Below are 25,020 nucleotides of genomic sequence, written 5' to 3' on the forward strand. Positions count from 1 at the left end.
ACTCTCTTACAGTCTTCCCATATTCTCTGAGGATTTCCATCAGTGGGTCTGGGCCACGCAGAGATAAATGATGCTGTCTTGAGTGATCAGCTTGCATGCCAGCTAAAGGCTTACCATGCTTTGATATGTTGTCACTGCGTCATGACACCCCCTGCCGTTCCAAGTCTGCACTGTTGCATCAGAATGTACTGTTCTTTCCTTAGTAGAAAATGTAGCATTCATTCTGTTCCAAAAGGTAGTGAGCCAACCTCCAGCATTTTAACACTGCAAAGTTGTTCTAAAAGATATTGCTACATTTTTATCATTTTTTTAAAATTGAATAAAACTAAATTATAAATACAAATTTTATAATTAACTTTGAGCAATCTGCTAGTGATGTGAATGCTTCTGTTTTGTGTTTTTTATAATTAAAAACATACAAGAAACAATATTGCTGTCAGAGTTATGTTCAGTTTCATTGTGTTTTGGTTTCCTGTATATCCTTTCTCCTTACCCTTGTTAGTTTCCTTGGTTTCTCATGAGTTAATGATTACAAGTAGAAGTACTCCCTGTTTTGTTCAGTTCTTTGTCAGTGATTGTTAACATTATGTGTCAAAAAAGTTTGTTTCTCCTGAGATTCTTGAAGGCGATTTAGACTGAATTCTGGTGTTCTTCGTGTTGGCTTACCACCAGACCGTTACAGAATCACTAACCCTCAAAAAGAATAAAAAATATGCAAGACGGACGAACGCTGGAGGAATATGTGGAGGTCTATCCACAACTTTACAACAAGTCGTGAGACCCTGAAAGAGCTCTACTGGAGCGGGATGGACGAAATCTTCAGCCAGATGCTGCTGTTGGGGGAGGATAACCGTCCTTTTGCCAAGAACGACGCCACCATCACCTCTGTCTCCCAGGCATATCACCAGCAGTCATCTCTCTGCCTGCTCCAGAAAGGAGCCAGCCCGGTGTGTCCTGATAAAGCACAGAGATCCCCACAACGGATCCAGAGATGATGCCCGAGCCCGCCATGGACCATGAGCTCGAACCCCCTCCATCCCCCTGGAGCCAGAGCAGGTCGCCGCACCCGTCCCGAGGCTGGAGCAGATCGCCAGATACAGTGAGGAGTTAAGTCTGGTGAGACAGTACTCCATTGAGCCAGTAGAGGAGTACTGGCTCGTCAATTTTGCCACGGAGTCATCTCCCATTCATGTCTTTACCACGGAGCACATCCCTCTCCACTACACACTACATCATAGATGACCCGATCACACTTAATATCCTGCCCACCCCATTGTCATCATCCTCACCGCTGACTAATTCCCTGGATTTACCTACCCCACTGATGTCTCGTAGCTTCTCTCTCACAGCTGACTACCTCTAGATTTTTGGCGCCACTTTGGACCACTTCACCACCAGCTTGACGTTGTGAGGTGGATCTCCTGGCTGCACATCGGACCTCCAGGCCCATGTCTCCATGTCGGCCTGTCAGCCCTTCGGCTCTGCGCTCCCTCAGCTCTGCAAAGGTCTGCGGCTCAGCCCTCCACCCCTCCAGCTTCACTGGAATCCTCCTTCCCTTCGTTTCCATCTTGGTCCTCACTCCCAGTTTCACCCCGTTCTGCCAGGCCCCCATCCTCGCCCTGGTCCCTCAAGCCAGCGGCATCGTCTTGGACTTCCGGGCCTGCAATGTCGGCCCGGGCTGTTGTCCCTGAGGTTTCGCTGTGATCTCCACCTTGCCCAGCACTGGCTCCATCGATTGGCCTCAAGGCCCCATCCAGGACACCCGTTAGGACTCCACCTTGCCTCCTACCTCTGTCAGCTCTGCCAGATTATGGTCCTCAGCAGTCCCTTATCCTTCTCCAGAGCCCCCACCCTCCCTCCACTTTTGTACTGTTTACGCTGCGAGAACGAGCCTGGGGGGGGGGGTTCTCCTATGTATTTCGGTTGTTGGATGAAAGACGATTTAGACTAAATTCTGGTGTTCTTCTTGTTGGCTTACCACCAGATCATTACAATTGGGAAATATTTAAATTATATATATATGGTTTGGTGTCTATAATTTGTTCTTCTTTTTTTGAGTTTTAAAAGAAGTATCTTATTTGATCAAAAATAGAAAAACAGAATTAGTTTGAAACATTATTATAATTGATAATGGTGGCAAAGCTGGATTTTCAGCAGTGAGCAATGTAAAATTTCCTTGTTAAATAAAACTGTTAATTTCTTTGGGTGCAAGGTTTTGAAACAGAGACATTTGCTGCACAGCTTAGGCGGCTGACTTGTTGCCTCGCTGCCTTATCAGGCAATGACTTTGTAGGCAGTGTTTGTGCATGAAGATACCACACAAAACTGATTTCAGACAGACTTCTGAAGCAGCGTAATGATTTTCAAAAAAATAAAGAGAGCTTTGGTGATAACTAAGTGAATACTGTATTTAATTACTAAAACAGTAATTACTCACTAGAAATGACAAAAGTGGAAAATATAGGTAAAAAATGTACATTTACACACAAACTGACCACCAACCACAATTTTCAGATTTATTTTTTAGTTCATCTGTCACGGAATGGAATGAACAGGATTGTGGGATATCAAGGGCAGGATTCATCTATGCAGTTTTCAAAAATCTATTAGATAAAGGTCTCTCAGTAGACAGGATACTTTGAGTAGAACTATCATTGGATTCGGACATGCCTTGTTGCCTTCCTATCTCTGTATGCTGCCTGCAGAGGCAGCATTTTTCAGCTTTTGGAAGCAGCCATAATGCCTTCAGCTTATCAGTAATCTACAATCAGTAAGGGCAATCAGAAATGCTTAAGCATGCATCACATAAGATGGAAGACCAACAAGAGCATATTTAGGCAGACTGCTGGCCTACAACATAATCCTGCACATGTTGTTTGGAGCTGATCAGATGGCCTGTTTGAATCTTAAGCTTGTCTTCTCCAGTCTGATTTTCATAACAGAAAGCAACAATGGGTGACTCATTTCCTGTAGATTCAATAGTTCGGTTTCTATAGACAAAAAGTGCCAGAACATGACCCAACATTTAGTTTGGATTGTGTGCAGAATCATCTCTAGAAAAAAATGAAGACAGATTGATCTTGATAATTAAAATGACTTTATGGAAGTGCGAAATAACATAATAATAGAAATAATAGATGAAATTAAAAAAAATTAAAAATCAAAATGCAGTTTCTACAGCTATTAGTTAAAGGTATACTATGTAATAGTATACCCCCCAAAATTAACAAAATTGAAATCAATACATTCAATACAATCAATACATTGTCTATCCTTTTTCCAAAAAATGTTTTTGTCTGACTATACATTGACTTACTATAGTAAGTTTATTTTTGTATATATACAGTACAGTCCAAAAGTTTGGAACCACTAAGATTTTTAATGTTTTTAAAAGAAGTTTCGTCTGCTCACCAAGGCTACATTTATTTAATTAAAAATACAGTAAAAAACAGTAATATTGTGAAATATTATTACAATTTAAAATAACTGTGTAATATTTAAATATATTTGACAAAGTAATTTATTCCTGTGATGCAAAGCTGAATTTTCAGCATCGTTACTCCAGTCTTCAGTTTCACATGATCCTTCAGAAATCATTCTAATATGCTGATTTGCTGCTCAATAAACATTTATGATTATTTTCAATGTTGAAAACAGTTGTGTACTTTTTTTTCAGGATTCCTTGATGAATAGAAAGTTCAAAAGAACAGCATTTATCTGAAATACAAAGTTTCTGTAGCATTATACACTACCGTTCAAAAGTTTGGGGTCAGTAAGAATTTTTATTTTTATTTTTTTGAAAAGAAATTAAAGAAATGAATACTTTTATTCAGCAAGGATGCATTAAATCAATCAAAAGTGGCAGTAAAGACATTTATAATGTTACAAAAGATTAGATTTCAGATAAACACTGTTCTTTTGAACTTTCTATTCATCAAATAATCCTGAAAAAAAATATTGTACACAAATATTTTGTACAATTGTACACATTAAATGTTTCTTGAGCAGCAGATCAGCATATTAGAATGATTTCTGAAGGATCATGTGACACTGAATCTTAGTGGTTCCAAACTTTTGGACTGTACTGTATATATTTATTTATTTATTCATTTTTGCAGGAAAATGAATTTATGCATCTCTTTTCGTATACGTCTACTTAGGTAGACAGAACTCAGGTAGTCACAATGAGCAAGAAAGTTTAACATGGAGCACGCTAAATTTCAAACCTCCTGGGAATCACCCATTTTAAAAAAATGAGAATGTGACAGAGCTTTTCAGAGATGGCAAGAACTGAAGGATTTAAAATGTTGTAAAAGCGATGCGGAGATAGCGTTTTTATTACTCAACAGGTGAGTAAGGTACTGTATTTTATTGAACAGATAAATTGACATATTTAGCTCTCTAACAAAGTTCACTGTAAAGCATTATCAATTGTGAAGGTATTTCATTTCATTATGGTAGTTGTAGCGCTATGCTGGAATTTATTTTCAAGGAACTAGCGCATCTATTAATGGGTTTAGCTACAGTAACGTCTTCAGCTAAGCAGCCTGAGATCCTTTCCATCTAAAGTGGTTATATCTCTGTTTTATGAGAAATAGGATAAACATATTCATCCACACAGTCATGCAGAGCCAAAGCACAAACAAAACAATGTTCTTCTGCAAAATGCATGCAGTTTTGTTTTTTAACCAACAGAGGGCTAAAAGTTACATAGTATAGTAATTTACTGTCTTCTACAATCAGAATGCAGTTTGATTGGCGCAGGGTACACAACCAAGAGTTTTATAACAAGCAAAAGTAGTTCTTACTGCTCTTAAAGGTCATTGGCGTTCTGCTGCGCATGAAGAGAGCTTTACAGATACATATATTCTTCTTGGTAGAGATTACATTTCAACACCTTTATACATGAATCACAGTCATGTACTTAAGACAGATTTAACACTTTATATACTTAGATCTAACCCATAAAGGTATTAATTTATGTCCTGCTTCTTTTCTTAAGATGGCAAAAAAAAAAAAAAAAAAAAAAAAGCACTCTGGAGAATGAATGAGGTCTACTTTTTTTTAAAGGGGCTGTGAAATTCTCAAAAGTAGCCAGTACTAATTGTTACCTGAATGTGATGCTAACTTGCACTGTAGCTAGATATAATGGGGCACATCTTTATGTGGAATCCCTGCCGCCTTACAATCTTAATACTGTATAAATATACTTTTTCATAATACACAATGAATGCACTGTTCCATGCACCTACTCATGGGAAGAGCTCATTTGATGTGCTACACTCTCTTTCATTAGATGTACTTTAAGAGAGGCAGTCTTGCCAAATCTATAACATCATGTTTCAGAGCTTTGCATAATGGAGTACAGGCCCTGTAATACAGAGCAGAAAATAATCCTCACGTCTGGGGGAGAACAAAGGCACCAGGTGGTATTATGCGAGAGAGCGGGTGCAGTGTAACAGGAATATCCCAAAATTTAATGCTGTCTGAAAATGGAACGATATCTGGAATGTTTACAAAGACTAGGAGAAAATATTCAAAAGTTTAACTTCTTAGTGTGCTTGAAATTTATATAAGTGAAACAAAATGAACATGACTTCTTTGTTGCAGATAATACTGAAAGTTTAGTGAAGTATATTTAGCATTCAGCATTCAAATTCAGTGCCCGACATGACCAGCAGACTGTAGAAGGCTCTTGCTTTAGTCAGAGATGTCTGACTCACAGTTGCTTTCTGTAATAGACAGCATTGCTTTTTGATATGAAGACGCAGACACAGTGAGTTCAGTTGCACCAGGTGTCAACGTGTACTAAATCACTTTCAGCAGCTCGTCTCTAAGATTATATGTGTGTTTGTCATCTTAATTGCTTCAGTGTTTCACTCAAATGTACCGATATTGCTAAACGCCAGTTTCAAGTGGTAAACCAGGCTGTACCATTTTCATACCCAGACAGTCTATAATGTACAATCTGTGACTGCATATCTTTTATGATGCCTCATAAAAAACTCATTTGCATATTCAACAAAAAGGATCTCACATGTTGCAGAATGTGGGCTCCCGTGATTATGGATAAATAACTGGTTAATGATTGCATGCCTGTTTTCTGCTTTATGACTTTGTGCATTAATCACTCTAATCTCTGATTAGATGGGGTTTTTAATGAGATTCATGGGCTGATCAAAGTTCCTACCTCTGGTCTGAAAGTTGTCTCTGCAGTACGGATTTGACAAGCGCGTCGGGTCGCACGCTTTTCTGCGGGGAGTTTTTAGGGCTGCCGTCGGAGTCTCCGCTGTCCTGATCGCCCATGGCTTTAACATAACTGCTGCTCCGCATCCTTCTGCATGGGATCTCCTCATCTCTCCCTCCCCATTCATCCTGAGGGACCTGTACGTAGACACATACTGTTTTCAGATAACGGATATATAATTCTAAGTTATTAAAGCATAGACACACCTGCCTCACATGCATATACATTATATTGCCAAAAGTATTGGGACACCCCTCCAAATCATTGAATTCAGGTGTTCCAATCACTTCCATTGCCACAGGTGTATAAATTCAAGCACCTAGTCATGCAGGCTGCTTCTACAAACATTTGTGAAAGAATGGGTCGCTCTCAGGAGCTCAGTGAAAATATTCCATAGTCAACTGTTAGTGGTATCATAACAAAGTGGAAGCAATTAGGAACAACAGCAACTCAGCCACGAAGTGGTAGGCCACTTAAAATCAGAGCGGGGTCAGCGCATGCTGAGGCACACAGTGCCCAGAAGTTGCCAACTTTCTGCAGAGTCAATAGCTACAGACCTCCAAACTTCATGTGGCCTTCAGATTAGCTCAAGAACAGTGTGTAGAGAGCTTCATGGAATGGGTTTTTCATGGCCGAGCAGCTGCATCCAAGCCTTACATCACCAAGTGCAATGCACAGCGTTGGATGCAGTGGTGTAAAGCACGCCGTCACTGGACTCTAGAGCAGTGGAGACGTGTTCTCTGGAGTGACGAATCACGCTTCTCTGTCTGGCAATCCGATGGACGAGTCTGGGTTTGGCGGTTGCCAGGAGAACGGTACTTGCCTGACTGTATTTTGCCAAGTGTAAAGTTTGGTGGAGGGGGGGGATTATGGTGTGGGGTTGTTTTTCAGGGGTTGGGCTTGACCCTTAGTTCCAGTGAAAGGAACTCTTAATGCTTCAGCATACCAAGACATTTTGGACAATTTCATGCTCCCAACTTTGTGGGAACAGTTTGGGGATGGCCCCTTCCTGTTCCAACATGACTGCGCACCAGTGCACAAAGCAAGGTCCATAAAGACATGGATAAGCGAGTTTGGTGTGGAGGAACTTGACTGGCCTGACCTCAACTCGATAGAACACCTTTGGGATGAATTAGAGCGGAGACTGCGAGCCAGGCCTTCTCGCCAACATCACTGCCTGACCTCACAAATGTGCTTCTAGAAGAATGGTCAAAAATTCCCATAAAGACACTCCTAAACCTTGTGGAAAGCCTTCCCAGAAGAGTTGAGGCTGTTATAGCTGCAAAGGGTGGGCCAATTCCATATTAAACCCTACGGATTAAGAATGGGATGTCATTAAAGTTCACGTGCACGTAAAGGCAGGCGTCCCAAAACTTTTGGCAATATAGTGTATATGGTCACAAAATAATGTTTGACGAAAGAATAAGAAAGATACACTGCCCTCCAAACGTTTGGAAACACCCCTGGCAAAGTGTGGTTTTGAACGATATCAGCATAAATCCTTATCTTTTTTGGTGCAAATACATTAAAGCAACTTGACATTATCATTTAAGACCAGCAATAATAATTTTCATTTTGATTACATATTAATGGCAATATATACATAACAAAGTCAGACATGCCCCTTTGCCAGCTGTGATGCCTGATTACTGGTTTAAACTTGGCCCAGGTTTGTAAAAGATTTTTGGGTCAGCACACCCTAATAGCTTCAACAATTGATTGCCAATTAAGTTTAGAATACAATGAACCAATCAGAACCCAGTTTAGGTCAGATAGCTGCTAATGGTGGATATTTTGATGAATCGAAAATTTTAGTTTTTTCTATGTATAAACTGTTTATGTAATAAAATATGTTTTTGTAGTTTGTGTTGTCCCTTATCAGTGCAAAATTATCACAAATTAAAAAGGATTCATGCCAATATTGTCCAAACCCCACTTTTCTAGTGCGTTTCCAAACTTTTGGAGGGCAGTGTAGAGTTGTTAGCAAATCTAACATTTCCAGCAAACTGAATGTAACATGTCAGATGCTTGGCTTGTTTGCAAACCAAAAAGCAGCAGTTTCTGTGACAAGGAAATAGTTTGTTGTCCTATTAGCTTTTTAAAACATTACACACACAAATCCCATGTTTTTGCTGTAAAACTGTTATATAAGTTAAAGGGTTAGTTCACCCAAATGAAATCCGAGAGCTTCCTGACCTCCAATACACTGCAACATTATTACCACTTTCAAGGCCCAGAAAGGTAGTAAAGACATTGTTAAAATAGTCCGTGTAATTACAGTGGTTCAACCTAAATGTTATGAAGTAAAGAGAATATTTTTGTGCACAAAAAAACCCCAAACAAAAATAACTACTTTATTCAACAATTTCTTCTCTTCAACATCAGTAAACACAGTGCAGCGCTTCCAGGTTCTACGTCAGAACGCCGACTGGCTCCTTCATCAGCATCACATGCATTTAAAGAAATTGTTGAATAAAGTTGTTATTTTTGTTTGTTTTTGCGCACAAAAAGTATTCTCTTTGCTTCATAACATTAAGGTTGAACCACTTTAGTCACATGGACTATTTTGACAATGTCTTTATTACCTTTCTGGGGCTTGAAAGTGGTAATAACATTGCAATCTATCGGAAGCCATTAAGCTCAGATTTTCATCAAAAACGAAGGTCTTACAGGTGTGGAACGACATGAGGGTGAGTAATTAATGGCAGTATTTTCATTTTTGGGTGAGCTAATTCTTTAGATAAACTGTTATAATTAACATACCCAGACAAGTAAACAATCTTTCACTTCTCTTACACAAAATGAAGTGTTGACTACATTTGTCAAGTTCAACCATTCAACATTGTTGCACAAGTTATAAAAAATAAATCAAATATTTATTTTAATTTTTGGGACATATAAGTGAAAATAACACATCAATAGCTATTAAACAATTTATTTTAGACCCTTTTCATGGAAAGTTCTAGAAAAGTTGGTTTAGGAACTGACTTAGAGAAAAATAGTGAAAAAGTGAAAAGGGAGCATATTAAATATGTCAGTTTACTAAGCAGCCAGCAAGACCAAGGAAATAAGAACAGCGTATGCAGTAAACGGCCGGATGCTCATTAAAACAGACTCCAACACAATTCATTGCCAACACCGCTGACATAGTGACATTGTCACGACTGTTATCCATCACCTATACCGGCTGACATTTACTTCTTGGCACTATCCCCAAGAACATCTTCACAGAAACCACTTATCACAGACTATCTTTACATGTGGACAGTGACTGAGTAATATTACCATTGTTGTCATGATCTTGTGTACTTAATGACTCTCTTCTTATGAATGAACAATGTCTCATTGAGATCTGATAAGTGACTAACGGATCACATGACAGAAACGAGGCACTGACATATTTATGACATGTTGTCCTTTCACACTAGCAGAGAACAATTTTGTCACCTAGCAACGTCCTCATCCTCATAACCTTCAGAACGCTACTTTACATTAGTACTCTGAAAAAACATCCTCTCAGAGCAATACATCTCTACATTTTTATAGGCCAAGAGATGAATACATTATAACATAGTGACAGAAGAACTCTACAATTCTCTAACAGGAATGGTTTTTTTTTTTTGTTTACTTCTGTTGTTCAAAACTCTTTTTCCTCAGTGGAACATAAAAAGAGGATTTTGAAGAACTGTGCTGGTCACTCTTTTCCATGTAATTACACTGAATGGATACTGGAGATTTCAAGCTTTCAAAAGGAACCCAAAATCACCTTAAAAGTGATCCATATGACATTCCATGTCTTCTAAAGTCATTTGATAGGTTTGCATAAAAAGCAACCTTAAATTTAATTTGTTATTCACTGAAGATCTTCTTGAACATTCATGAAAGTTCACACAATTTATTCTTTTTAATAAATTGGTTGATATAGACTAAAGTTTAGGGTAAGATTTTAAGTCCACCTGTGGTGAAAATCAAGTTTTTGATGTTGTTTATATGTCTATGTGGTGCATGAGCACAGTATCGGGCCCAATTCTGATACTGATATCAGTGCATCCCTACTTTTAACATTATTAAAAAAATTAGTGTATCAAAGTACACAATTATTAGTCAATGCAACACATTTCATTAAGGATTTGAACCAACTGAGCCAGGGTATATGACATTTAAAATAAAACAGCTTGATTAACTCTGTGTCCTTTTAACAAAACCTTTTGTTTATCATCCAGCCTCTCATCCAGATCACAGGGGGCACATTTCAATGGCCTTGTGGGTCTTTAGCATTCTGCGAAAAGAATGATTCTGATCCAGGAGTCAATGAAAATTAGTAAATGTCACAGACACCCTCGTACACACACGCACACATGTCCACACACACACACACACCCCACATAATCCATAGAAGTCTTTAGGTTAATTAAGTCTTGAAGGAGTTTGATATTTTTAGACATTTAATTAACCAAAAACGCCAGAGGACAAACACAATCTGTGGTGTAAAACTCTTGATAAATCACTGAGATTTGAGTCCCCCTCCCCCAGTATGGATGGCCCGTATGACGAGGGCTGTACACAGTGTGACACATAGGCTATGTCGCATGTGCTTTGTGCGATGAATCAATTTGCCACAGTAGCATGTGTGCGATACAGTTTTGTTGTGTGTGAGACAGAGCCACTGTGTGAAGTGATCATTTGTTGTGTGCTTGTTTGAGTGAGGTTAATCTAAGGCTGCATGATTAACCAAAATCGTGATTTGACTTAGTGCTATCATGAAGTCGCAAAGGCTGTGATTTTTAATTAAATGCATATATGTGCAGCGTGATCACTGTGATCAGAGCGGATTGAAATGCTGTTGTCCAACAAAAGAGAACATTTAATGACGTTTTCACTGCAAACTCACTTCATAACATCATTCGAGTGTTTGAAATGACTTGCTTTTGTGATCTGATGTGGCTTCATATCTAAGAGAGATGAGGCAAAATTATATAATTTTATAGTATTCTTTACAGTGATAAAGTCTATGTCGATTAGCACTGTATTATAAATGTACTTTATTCTTATGAAAATACCAAAGATGTCTAAAAGAACATAGATAAACTATATATTATTGCAATCGTAGGTTTATTGTCTTCACGTTTCATCAGTCAAAATGTCTCTATCTGCATTTTATTCTGCTACTGCTACTTTGTCCATAAGGAATTTTCTGAAAGTCTAAGTTTTATGACTTCTGTGTCTCTCACTTGTGGACTTTCAGCACAAGGGGGCCCTCCGGCTACCAGTATGAATGAAACAGACTGCTCACAGTCACAATACCCTATTTTAGGTAAAAATTAAATAATAATACTTCTCTCTAAAGAAATTTGAAGTAAATATGCAAACCCATAGATTTTTCTCCAGTGTAGAGAATTGTACAAGATTTTTCTCTCTATCAGTGGATGCTTTCCTGTCAAAAATGAATAAATTACCATCACAGATTTTTATCATTATAATTTAGTATTTTATAATAAAACTTTAGACCTTTCTAATCATTTATAAGAAAATGATTAGGTATTTTAAAGGTGCCCTAGAATTAAAAATTGAATTTACCTTGGCATAGTTAAATAACAAGAGTTCAGTACATGGAAATGACATACAGTGAGTCTCAAACACCATTGTTTCCTCCTTCTTATATAAATCTCATTTGTTTAAAAGACCTCCGAAGAACAGGCGAATCTCAACATAACACCGACTGTTACGTAACAGTCGGGATCATTAATATGTACGCCAATATTTGCATATGCCAGCCCATGTTCAAGGCATTAGACAAGGGCAGCCAGTATTAACGTCTGGATGTGTGCACAGCTGAATCATCAGACTAGATAAGCAAGTAAGAACAACAGCGAAAAATGGCAGATGGAGCAATAATAACTGACATGATCCATGATATCATGATATTTTTAGTGATATTTGTTTTTCTAAATGTTTCGTTAGCATGTTGCTAATGTACTGTTAAATGTGGTTAAAGTTACCATCGGAGACAAGACTGTCGTTATTTTAATTTTTTAAACACTTGCAGTCTGTATAATTCATAAACACATTCTTTATAAATCTCTCCAACAGAGTGTAATGTTAGCTTTAGCCATGGAGCACTATCAAACTCATTCAGAATCAAATGTAAACATCCAAATAAATACCATACTTACGCGATTAGACATGCTGCATGATGAACACTTTGTAAAGATCCATTTTGAGGGTTATATTAGCTGTGCGAACTTTGTTTATGCTGTTTAAGGCAAGCGCGAGCTCCGGGGGTGGGGAGCACTAGGATTTAAAGGGGCCGTAGCCTGAATCGGCGCATATTTAATTATGCCTCAAAATAGGCAGTTAAAAAAATGAATAAAAAAAAATCTATGGGGTATTTTGAGCTGAAACTTCACAGACACATTCAGGGGACATCTTAGACTTATATTACATCTTTTGAAAAGACGTTCTACGGCACCTTTAAGTGCTCAACCAAAACGGATGGATGTTGTTTGGATTGTGATTAGTGATATTGAGCTACATAAACAAAACTGACTTAATGTTAAGCAAAAGGTTTTTTTGTTCTTGCAGTTGCCATTTTTGGCAAATAAAATGTGTCTGAAAACAAGTATATTAAAAATAGAAAACAGATATTTGATTTTTTTTTTTTTTACTGTTTTATCAAATAGAAGCAGCATAAGAAACTTATTTAAACTTAAACATTTAAAAATTGACTGATCACAAACTTATACTCAAACTATGTTAAAATTTCCCTCATGAGACTTTATTTACATCGCAAAATACAAAATATTGAAGTGATGAAACAACATAATTAAATTCACAGAAGCACTGAATGTTAACAATGTGTGGCATTGAATTCTTTTTTTGCTCTAATTCTGTTTAAGCAATTTAAACAAGTTCAATATTAAAGCTAATTTTTACGTGTTTGTTTTTGAACAAGTCTATCTGATTATCTCGTCTGAAAGATCAAACATGTTTAAGCTCATTTAGGTGACAAACAGCAACACAAACAGCATCTGCTGTCACCAACATTCCCTTACCCACCCACCCAACCACACACACACACACACACACACGCACACACACACACACCAGTGTCTGACCTCTTTAGTTGTCTGACTCTCACAGTTTATTGAGTTGTTGTCAAGACAGAGTCTCTTTGAGAGCCTCTCTCTCTCTCTGTGTGTGTGTGTGTGTGTGTGTGTGTGTGTGTGTGTGTGTGTGTGTGTGTGTGTGTGTGTGTGTGTGTGTGTGTAAGCGTTGCTGTTTGGCTCCTGGTGGCTTGTAAACAGTCTTATTAATTGGTTATTAGATTCACCTCCACTGACCTATCAGAAAATCTATTAAAATGTAATCCTCTCTTCTTGTAGCCTTTAGAGGCAGGTGAAGACTACAGAGAGTGAAGAAACAAGGTGGAATGATAATGAGAAGTGTTAACTGTGTGTCAGAGTGTAAAGGAGTTTGATGCTGCAAGACTCAGTGAGAGGACTGTTTATTTAGAGTGATCTTTTATTATTCAGAGAATGAATACTTCAGATGTTCCCAGTGCAGTGGACTAAACCCAGCGATGTTTGCCAACCTCTACTGAAATGTCAATGTCATAATGTTTGAAAACTTAGTTCCTTTTAGTGTTACTTCAAGGACATCCACACAAAGTTGAGATACAGTAGTTCAACTTTATGCAAATGAGCAACAGTGTGATGCGGCGCCTACCAATGGAACTGAAGACAGTGGAGTACACGTAATCTGCCTCCTCTAGTTGAGTGTAGATAAAACCGAGTATAAGTTATGTTATTATGAGCAATTTCAATGTTTATTATATATATTGTATATTAAATTGTATATTATATTATATTAAACTGTATATTACATTTCTACATGATTTATCTCTGTCCACATGCAGGAATATAAATAGATTTGGGGGAAAAAACATTGTCTTAAGTTAGTTCTTCGTCTTCGTGATATGATGTATTGTGCACTGCTGCAATTTATATACAAACACATTAGCATTCAGAATGCTAATTTTAGTAGAAACTATTACACCATTTTTATTGTTATCAATATTGAAAACAGTTGTGCTAATGAACTTTTTTGGTAACAATTTCTATGAAGACCATGCTTATAATGAATTATAGCTCCATTTAAACTTATTTATGAGTAAGTATTACTATTCCATAAATATATTTATGAAGACTAATTAAGACCTATACTGCATTATAAGAACAGTTATAGTTACATATATATTATTTTCATAATTACTTATAAGCCATACATTTGCTTCTTCAATGTGCATGTTCACAATCTATTATACACTGATTTATAAATGATCAAATATAAAACAGTTCCAGAAACACTTCATGTTTTGCTGTAATTATGTCTTTAACAGCTAATGTTTGCATTAGAGGTCATGAATGGTAATTTTGGTTTGTTAAAATCTATATCTCCTCAGCCATATGGTATTGCTTATAGCAGTTTGGAATTATACTTTAAAAAAATATATTATTGCAGAGTTTTACAGTATGTGACATTAAAAAAAGATTTATTTTCAGCTGATTGTATTGATTTCTGTTTTTTTCCCCATTATTTTATTACAGAAATTATTGTTCATTAGTTACACTTAAAAGTAAACAACTTAAAATGTATAATGAGCACACTTCTTTAGGAAAATTGCATCCTATGTTTTTATTTTACTTAAAGCCATTAATGATGCATTTATAGAGGTCAGTAACTGTATTATTACTCATAATAAGTATTTATAGAACACAACACAGCTATTAATAACAGTATATTCAATTATTTGACAGAAATAAATCTGAATTACTAAAAAGTCATTGTAACTATAACATAATAACATTATAGCAATGCAGGTTGCATTTTTGTGAATACATTCATGGAACCATACGACTGACTAATTAATACTTATAAATCAGTGTATAATGGATTATGAGCATGCGCATTGAAAAAGCAAATGCATGACTTATAAGTAATTATAAAAATAATTTAAATGTAATAACTGTTCTCATAATGCATTATAGGTCTTAATGAGTGTTTACAAATGTGTTTATAAAATAGTAATACTTACTAAATAAGTAAATATAATAAGTATAAATGGTGCTATAATACATTATAAGCATGGTCTTCATAGAAAGTATTACCACTTTTTTTTGTGGAAACAATGTTAATTTTTTAAAGAATATTTGATGAATAGAAAGTTTAAAAGAACAGCATTAAATTGAAATATAATTTTCTGTAACAATTTAAAAGTCTTTATACTATCACTTTTGATAAATATAATGCATCCTTACAGAATAAAATAAATAAATAAATAAATAAATTAATTAATTAATTAAAATAAAATAAATAAATCTTTCTGAGACTAAAAGTTACTTTGAATTGTAGTGTATCTTGAAATACTTTTATTTTACTAACCCCTAACTAAATGAGTGAATTTTACTGCAACACAAGACAAAAATATTAATTAAGAAAATGATTTCTTTTTTACAGTATCTGTAAATGGGTAATTACCCTCTTATTAGGACCTAGAGCTAGGAGATATCCACCTGGTAGTAACTGATAACACCATAAAAGTCATACTGAAATATTTAAAAGTAAAATCTGACAGTGAAATCAGTTGCTACGTTTACATGCATTTTAATAATCCATTTGTAATTCTACTGATAGTTCACAGGAAATGAAAACCCTTAATGTAAACACCTCATTGGGGTAAAAATAATCTGATTGAGCTTTAAAAAGGTGGTGCAGATCTGTCAGTTGAAAGCAAATGATCTAGGGAAAAACACTTTATTAACCTAATAATCAAGCAACTTAATTTTGTAAAGATGTTTTATATAAATATAAATAGGATGTTAGGAAGTTGCATTCAAAATCCACTTAAATTTCAGGGGCCAGTTTGTTCAGTTTTTTTAATGTTCATAACATTCAAAAAGACTGCAACTAGAACTGCTATCCATCACAGCACTGAGGTTTCTGTCCACAATGAAATGAACTGCTGTCCTTCTTATAACATGATCGATGATTTATGTAAGAAGTGTTGAAAGATGAAGGAAACCCTTGCCAAAAGTCATCTCATAAACCATTTAGCATTGATTTTTATCCAAATCACAATCTCAGCTAATGATTCAATCTACTCACGACATGCAATCCATGATGAACACACACCAAAAATAGCTGCTTTATTGCTATCGTTCGGCCGGCAGTGTTCAGGACACCGGGCCATCAGAGTGAAGGGGCGAACGTCCCTCCCGGAGAGTTTGCGTCACAGCTGGCTGCATCGATAGCAGCCAAAAATAGCACCGGCATGATAGACGTCGCAGGCTATTTTTGTTGGGGTCGAGAATGCCTATTAAACGCCTGACCTAGAGATGCATCACAGTCATTGACTGCTGGACAGTTTCTGTCCCCTTTCTGCAGGCTGATGTTTAATCCATTTGGACATATTTTAAACAAACACACTTAAGCTAATTGCTGTGCTAAGAAAGACAGATGGGAAGAGTTGTTTTCATCCCTCAGTGAAAGTCCACATTTTTGTCACAGATGCATTTGAGTTGAAATTAGAATTAGGAGCGATTATTGATGAAAACCAATTTAACCTTTTTGTTTTTAAAAAAATGGATGACGAAAGTGGTTTTTCACTTTCACCAAAATAAAAACACATCTGTTGCTCAAGTTTTGAGCATTTTGCGTCTTGTGTGACCTGTAAAGGTACACTTTTGTCTTTATATGAAGTTTGCTGTCAATAACTCAATCCTATACATAACAAGCTTTACCAAAACGCCATTGACAAATTTAGATTAAGTTGACAAATTTGTCAAATTTTAGCTGACAAATTTAGATTTAGATGAGACGTATGGTCACAAGAAGTATAGGACAACCAGATAAAGGCTGGGCACAATTTGTGCACACTAACCAACAGACTTTCTTTTTTTTACTAATCACAACATACACAGCTATTAACCTCACTGACCAATGACAGTATCAGCATAACAGTAGCTGATTCACTTCAGCATAATATCAGGCAGATTAATCTTCTGTCACTGCCATTGTTGACACAAAATATGCATAGGATATAGACTCAGAATCATCTAAGTTCATTCAGTGGGACCCGAATTACATCTCCACAAGCCTCCAAAACGTAAAACTTAATATTAATTTAGGTTCTTTCTGGGATCTCTGGAATCTTTCTTTCCCTGAGGAAACACTCAGATCCATCCATTCATTAATTATCTCAATGGGGCCATAAGCCTCACTGCTTCTGCTGAGCTATTGCATAAGTCCAGGACTGGTGGAGGCTGCTGTGTCAGCAGATGTTTACTATGGGTGTTTTTTTTTCTCCATTGTAGCATACCTGCTGATCTAACTGCTTGAGTCAGACATCTGGAACACTAACTAGTTCTGACAGACCAGCATAAGTTGTGTTTTCCATGTCTCTCATCCTGGCTACATAAATCTACATTGGTCAACTAGCTTTACCAGATAAAGGCTATAGACCTTATAAGAACGATAAGACCCTATAAGAAAGATAACTATAATGATAACTATATTTGCGTCCACACCAACGAACGATAATGGTCTGTTTATTCTAAGCTCACGCGCTGCAGTTTCAAAGTGCGCAAGTTACAACGTTTATGCTGTTCTTGTTGCATTTACACAGCTTTAACCAGCAGATGTCCTCAGCATGCTATGTTTCGAGTGAATAGCTAATAAATTCAAACTAATCCAACAGTGAATTTAGCTGACTAAGTCAATATAGTTGAATAAAAACAATGCCTAGTCACTTCGCTAACACTTCAAAGCAAGCAAGACAGCATGTTGTTGAAACTAGCACTGGATACCTGAGGTAATATTATGTTACACTGTTTGATAGCCTGGCATAATGATCTCATCTCCGTTAATACTTCATACCATTAATTCCGAAGGTATGACCGATCGTTTTCCAGAACCATTTTCCTTAAAGTATTCTTCTCCGCCAGCAATGAGGTCTGCCATTTTAAATGTGCGAGCCCTTAGAACAGATTCTGATTGGCTGTCAGTGCTTTATCATTCAACAGCTGGGGGAAAAATTGTTCTGAAAGTGATTCCAATTATATTGTTTCTCTATATCTTTATCGTTATAGCTGTGGTGTGGACAGTGATATTCTTTTTATTTAGAATGATTTTTAGAACTATATCTTTATCGTTATCTTTATAGTTATCATTCTTGGTGTGAACAGGCCTCATTGCTGGTCCACCAGATGGATGGAAATTCATCCAGTTCCAGTTCCAAAATGTGTTTACAACGTCCTTTTAAAAGCTGCATAAATGCAATGTATTACTGTTATTAATTCATTATTATTTAGAATTTAAGAATACTAATGATAAAATTCATTCATTACGAATTTGATTACGGATTGTTCCATATTCACTATAAAAAACTCATTAGATTCATTAGTTCAGATATCAGACAACAGTCATGCTGTATGTTTTTAATTCACTAAAAAGAACTGGCACATAAGAGTCATTTGTTATGAAATCCAATATTTTGCAGTTGATTCAGCAGTGGTGCTGCTGAATAAGTGGTGCAGGAAACTTCATACAGTATTCTGTCCTCTTTTTCAAGAACCATAAACATAACCAAGTCATACGTCGGCATACGTTCCCGGAGATAGGGATGTCATTTTACTGGAAGATCAAGTTATGACAATTAGATTTAAAATTACAAGGTCAAAAAAATAATCATCATGCATGAAGTGAATGCGTTTAGAAAATAGGATGAGTTTTCATTTTATTGGCAACTATTCTAAATAAGAATAAAGCATTATCTTAATATAATGTGAGGCTGAAACAACAGTCAAATTCTAACATGAGATTAATTAGCTAAAGCAGTCCTAGTACTTTTAAAATCTGCCATAGGCATGTACTAAAACACAATAATGATCCCATCAGGGCAAGCAATTTATACTGTATTGTAAGCTGTACTCTACTGTGACAGATATGTGATTCATTTAAACAATTTTGGAAACAGATTGCATTTTGCTACAATTCTAACCTGTGACAATCCAGCATCTATATGTTGGATAAACAGGCCTAATTGTACAAATGAACTAGAAAACAGCAAGACGCTATTTACAGTGGTCTGACAGCACCATGAGTAATGAATCTCGACAAAATGTGATACATTTGGAAAATCACGCGTTAGCACAGAAAGATCAATGCTGATCAATATGACTCATTGTTTCCAACAATTTTGTACATAAATAACAGGAACAAACTGGTCTAGTCAGAGTGACAGGACCAATAAATTTGCCTCTCAATTTAGTACATTAGCCCTTCACAATAACAACAGCACACACACATTTCAATCAGGCTATATATTCCATCAGGAAAAAAAAAAAAAAAACATATTCCCACCTATGTAACAACCCTTTCAGTGGACTATTACTTTTGACTCTGCTGGGAACCCTGTGAATACTAAACAACAATCTACAGGCATCAATAAGCCATGGATCAGAAAGCAGCCACACAGAGGTTGGTTTTAAAAATGAACGGCATTACTCCCCACACATACGCAAACACTGAAACACTAAAATCTCATCTTAGAGCAGTGGTTCTCAATTTTTCTTTTTTACTCCAAGGGCCCCATTGTTCACTTCAATATTAGAATTTTCGGAATAAGAATTAAAGTATAATATACATAACTATGTTTTCAGTGGTACATAAAGACCTTACATAATGAACCATTATGTTTTTATTACCTTAGAATGAGCCATTTCTATCACATACACCGCAGGTCCCCCCTCCATGTCAAGACGCCATTATGCGCCGGCATGTTTCTACAGCAGCCCTAAATGGACAAACTGCTCTACAGAGCGCGTTTCGTCACTATGTTGTTCTTTTTCTAAATCGTTTGTGTTTTTATAGGCAGCTTGCATTGTCACTACGTTGAATACGCACAAAGTAGTAGTAGAATGAGTCGTCTGGTTTATTAGAAGCAGAGAACGTTCTTTGTTAGAAGTAAGAAGAAACCTCATTGCTGCACACAAGCTACTCTCTGCTCTCTCAGACGAAGAAATGTCATCCAGACGGCCACCGTAGCTTCTCCGAAAGGGAGGGGTGCTGGGGTGTGCGCCGTTAGTTGCAGTTCGCAACCTCACAGCTAGATGCCGCTAAAACTTACACTCTGCACATTTTTTATTACAATATAAAACATTTTTGTGCTTGGCAAAAATGTATGCTCATATATAGAAATGGCCATGGAGATTTTATTAATTTACATGACCTTTCCATGTATAGAAATCACACTTTTATAATTAGGCTACCTCATACAGTATATCCAGGTTTTTCTAGATTGTGGGAATCCTGGTTCTTCAAAGAAAAAGAGTTGTTGAGAAGGTGAATTAAGATAAGAAATATCTTGCATTTTAATTGTTGTAGTTTACTTAAATTTAAATGTATTTTAAGCCATCTTGAGGCCCCCTTGGAAGTTTGCTGAGGTCCCCTGGTTGAGAACCACTGTCTTTACCAGCAGTCGCAGCTTCATGAACGAGATCTCACCTGCAAATAATGACAAGGCCTCATGGAGGACTTCAGATCTTGAGGCATGGATGGTTTCTCTAGGTTGAGGGAAGATTTGCGGTAGGCTTCTTTAGCCTGGCTGACGGTCAGCGTCGACCAGGAGCTGCGCTTCATAAATTTGCCCTCCGGGGCCATAGCGATGCTCTCGCATGCTGAACATTTTACGTCGTTGTTGCTTTTGGAGGTCTTGAGCGAAAGGTCGCCAAAGTGCCCATGGCCCGTGTCTGGGTAACAGTGAGTGATATGATCTCCGTGGTGCCGGCTCATGATGCTGGGAGTCCGGTAGGTGCTGTCGCTGTCCAGGTTGTCGTCAGAACTCCACCAGCCTGCTATCCCTGAGCGTTGCTTGGAGTCTGACTTGCGTTCCTTGCTCTTACTCCTTTTGCTGTGTTTGTGGTTTCCATGGTGATGTCCGTGATGGTGGTGGTGGTGGTGTCCGCTGTCTGAGCGAGAGTCTCCCTTGGTGCCGTTCATCTTGGACGACCCTTCGAGCGAGTGGGATTTGGTGAAGAGCTTTTGGACGGAGTGCACCAGGTGGCGGATGCGCCCGGGACTCTCGTTGCGCTGCTCGCTGCTCGTGGTGGTGGCGGACGTGCGCTGGTACTGCAGCGTGTGGAAACCGTCTCTATGAATCGGCAGTTGCTTCTCAAACTGGTCGAGGAGGTTCGCAGGAATACGGTTCATCTTCCCGGACCCGCCGCCCCCACCGCCAACACTGACACCGACCCCTCCACCGCCGCTGCCACCGTGAGAAGTGGAGCCGTCATCCCGCGAGCCGTCGTGGTGTGAACTGTAGTGCATTCTGGGAAAGGTGCTGCTGGAAACGTGGTCAGATGCCATAGAAACAGGCATCACCATGCACTCCGAGTGGATGGAGCTGCGGGGAGAGCAGCGGTGTGGATCCAGAGGGCAGCTCTCGGTCGGACTGAGCAGGTAGGGAGAGCGAGGGTCGGGGCCGACATGCTGCAAGTGATCAAGGGACTGATCGCAGTCTGGCAGCCCACAGGTGTGTCCTGATGTGAAGGTGAGTTGAGGACGGCCGCTTGATAAACCTTTCATATTCCTGGGAGGGGAGGGGTAGCTGTCTTCATCGAAGTACGGCGGTGGAGACCATGAATCTAGCTGATCTATGAAAGACAAAGAGAGGAAAAGAGAAGAGAGGATGAGTGAGTGTGGCATTCAGCCTCAGTTTAGACCTTGTTCAACCTTTCCGCAAACTAAATTTCGAGACATTTCCCCATGGGAATATAGGAAGCACTAAAAGATGTTTGCAAAACAGTGTGGTGGGATTCAAACAAGCGGATTACTAAATCACTGAATTTTCGCAATGGGAAACACAACACTTCAATTCATGAATGGAATGAAATAATGTTGTCCGGACAAAAGCAGTTCCCATAGCCCTCCGCCGATCCTCCCCATCTGGTCCTGCCAGGCCTTACAAGGACAGAGTTGCAAGCCTTGCCATTTATCCAATGCAAAGTAAAATAATAGCCTATCATTTCAGAACCGCTGGGCCATCCGTCAAAGCCGGCTCCGGAGAGGGAGGGAGCACTTTGAGGTGCTTCAGCGGTTGTCCTTGAGAGACATTGCTCGGAGATTAAAACCACATTCACTGTGATCTTTCATCACAGCTACATATGGGCAGCCTGCCGCTAACTTCATCAGAGCTAAGGCTCAGAGATGCTGTTTTTCACATCTAGCCATTTGCCCTTTCTGACATAACTATTTCATGCTGCTGGATCATATGTCATTTCACACAGGTGATTAATGGGATTTTTCATGTGGTGAAACTTCAGGGTAATGCATATTAAAATAAAGGTCATTTTTCAATTGGTAAAGAAAAAATACTGTCACAGAACATGTCAGGTTTAATTAGTTTTTCGGTGTCAAAAGTGAGGACTCAAACTCTATTCTGTTTAAATCTCAACTGAGACATTATTAACAGTTTTAAAGTTTTCTTTTGTGTCAGAGTGAAGAAACATAACTTGGCAAATATTCACATTCTGTCCAAGTATGTTTATGTAGTGTATTTAACCATCTATTTTATCTATGTAGGTATTAAAGCTGTTTAAAAAAAAAAAAAAAAAGCAAGTTATTTCCTAAAATAAAGTGTTACAAGCTGGTACAGACCTTTGATGACTTGAATTTGATCACAAGAGTCAAACATGGTACCAAGGTCATACCACAATGCAAAGCACAGTACATAGTCAGACAGAAGATTATTTTCCTTTATGTTTAGCATTTCATGGCCAACTGAACATTACTCACTTTATCTCAATAAATGAATACTATAGCTTATTATAAACTGAATTTCTATAATGGCATCAATAGCTGGAAATTTTTGTATAGCCAAGTGTCAGTACTGTATATGCCCACTAACAGCTACAATATATCGGCAACACAAATTAAAAATTTGTGTACACTTAAACTTAAATTTGTGTACACAGTAGGAACGCATTAAATTGATCAAAAGTGATGTGAAAGACATTTATAATGATACAAAAATGTCTATTCTATTTCTAACAAACACACAAACTCCAGAAAAGACAAACTTGTGCTTATCTGATTCACACTGGCAGCATGGAACTGGGACAAAGACAAAAGCAAAAACATCTTGGTGTGAATTTGGAAAGCAACCAATTCAAAATCCTCCCTTGTGTTTAATTAGAGCACAGAGTACTGACCCATAAGGAGATCTTTAGCTCAGGTCAGCACACACCATAATGATGCCCAAGTCCATCTTGATTGAAGAGGACCTAAAGGAGAATGTCAAGTTTGTTTATTCCGAGCATGTGAAAGAATATTCTAGAGTGATAGTGAATCACAAAGAAGCACTTCATTAAAATGAAACTTTGTGAGAGGCTGAACAACACAGAGAATCACATTAAAGCACATCCAGAACAAACGGTCCTATTTGGATCACTGTCTGTAAACACCAGCCAATACGGCCGCTTGATTAGGTTCTTCCAAAGGTTAAAAGCAAAGAACCTTCAAAGAATCAGATTTGTTCTTCAGAAAATCGAAGCAATGCGATTGTGTCCTTAACTCCCAGAAGGCTCTGCAATAACTACACTGTTACATTTCTGAATCTGAAGGGACGGATAAAACTGACAGGACCAGAATGGTGCTGGTCTCACTGGAGATGTAATAGTCTTGCAGCAGCATGTTGTTGTTATTATTTCTCCTTCATCCAAATCCAACACAACTGCAGCGAAATATCTGGAGACAATAACAGAGAAGCACAGATTGCAGACTGAAATTAACAAAGCACAAAGTCCATGCCAAAGGGAGTGAATCTCTCCAACAGAAAGCACCTGCCTCGAACGCCTCGTTTGTAGCCCAGCTATTATTTCCATAATGTAACTACGGCATGTAACACATTTACATAACACCGCCTGTTGACTATCTTGGCTCACCCCAAACAAATGTAGTTGTAAGGCTGTTGAGGAAACGCTGTTTTTGAAACACATTATTGCATGGACTTCCTAAGAATGTAAGAGATGGATAAAAAAAAAAAAAGTAATATTGTGAAATGTCCATCACAAGTCTCACATGTGAAGATTAGCGTAATTACAGTAGTATTTACAGTGCTTCTGGAGATAAAACATGCCGGGGCTTTACTTTTCCGACACAAGCTCTAAGCAGCAGACCATTCACAACAGACTGGTTGGCTGACCAATCCAGGCAGACTACGCTTTTCAGAAGGAGGGGCTTTAAAGAAATCAAAACGAAAACAGAGCGTTCAGACAGAGTGTGAAAACAGGTGCCGCAACAATGTAAATTTGAAGAAAATGATTGCATGTTTGATTGCGGAATTGCATGTATTGGCATAATTTTGCTCGTTCCAACTTTTGTGCCCACACCCAAAGTACGCGTACATAAAGCAGTCTCTGTCTCAGTACTAAATTGAGTTCTTTTTTGCTGCTTATATTGCGCATAAACAGTCAAATAAACACAAAATAATGTCAAAATGCTAGTCTTGGTGAGTATTCACGTAAACACAATCAGTTATGTTTTAAGTGAACATAAACAGTTCAGAAAGAAAATGCATGTGTAACAGTATAATGGATCCCCGTGTCAGGTCTTAAAGTGACAGCAGCCTAATATACCTGCTGCCAAAGTATGAGATAATATTGAAGAGATAGATAGATGAAGAGATAGAGATAAATGAAAATTATCCCATGATTTAC

The 25,020-nt window shown here is 37.8% G+C and overlaps 1 protein-coding gene across 4 annotated transcripts in view; it reads right to left on the minus strand.

Annotated features, from left to right (window-relative positions):
• dlgap2a (discs, large (Drosophila) homolog-associated protein 2a) overlaps positions 1-25,020 on the minus strand; it is a 141,225-nt gene that overhangs the window by 33,408 nt on the left and 82,797 nt on the right. For 2 of the 4 annotated variants that reach the window (XM_048191070.1, XM_048191068.1), the window contains 2 exons: positions 20,810-21,957; positions 6,191-6,384 (listed from right to left, as the gene is read on the minus strand). In XM_048191070.1, coding sequence (XP_048047027.1) covers positions 6,191-6,384; positions 20,810-21,889 — 1,274 coding nt within the window. In that variant the 5' untranslated portion in view covers positions 21,890-21,957. Of the gene's footprint in view, positions 1-6,190; positions 6,385-20,809; positions 21,958-23,514; positions 24,859-25,020 lie in introns of those variants that run through there. The other 2 variants (XM_048191067.1, XM_048191066.1) reach the window with 2 other exon arrangements.

This window comes from Megalobrama amblycephala, linkage group LG5 (genome assembly GCF_018812025.1).
Source record: "Megalobrama amblycephala isolate DHTTF-2021 linkage group LG5, ASM1881202v1, whole genome shotgun sequence".
NCBI lineage: Eukaryota > Metazoa > Chordata > Actinopteri > Cypriniformes > Xenocyprididae > Megalobrama > Megalobrama amblycephala.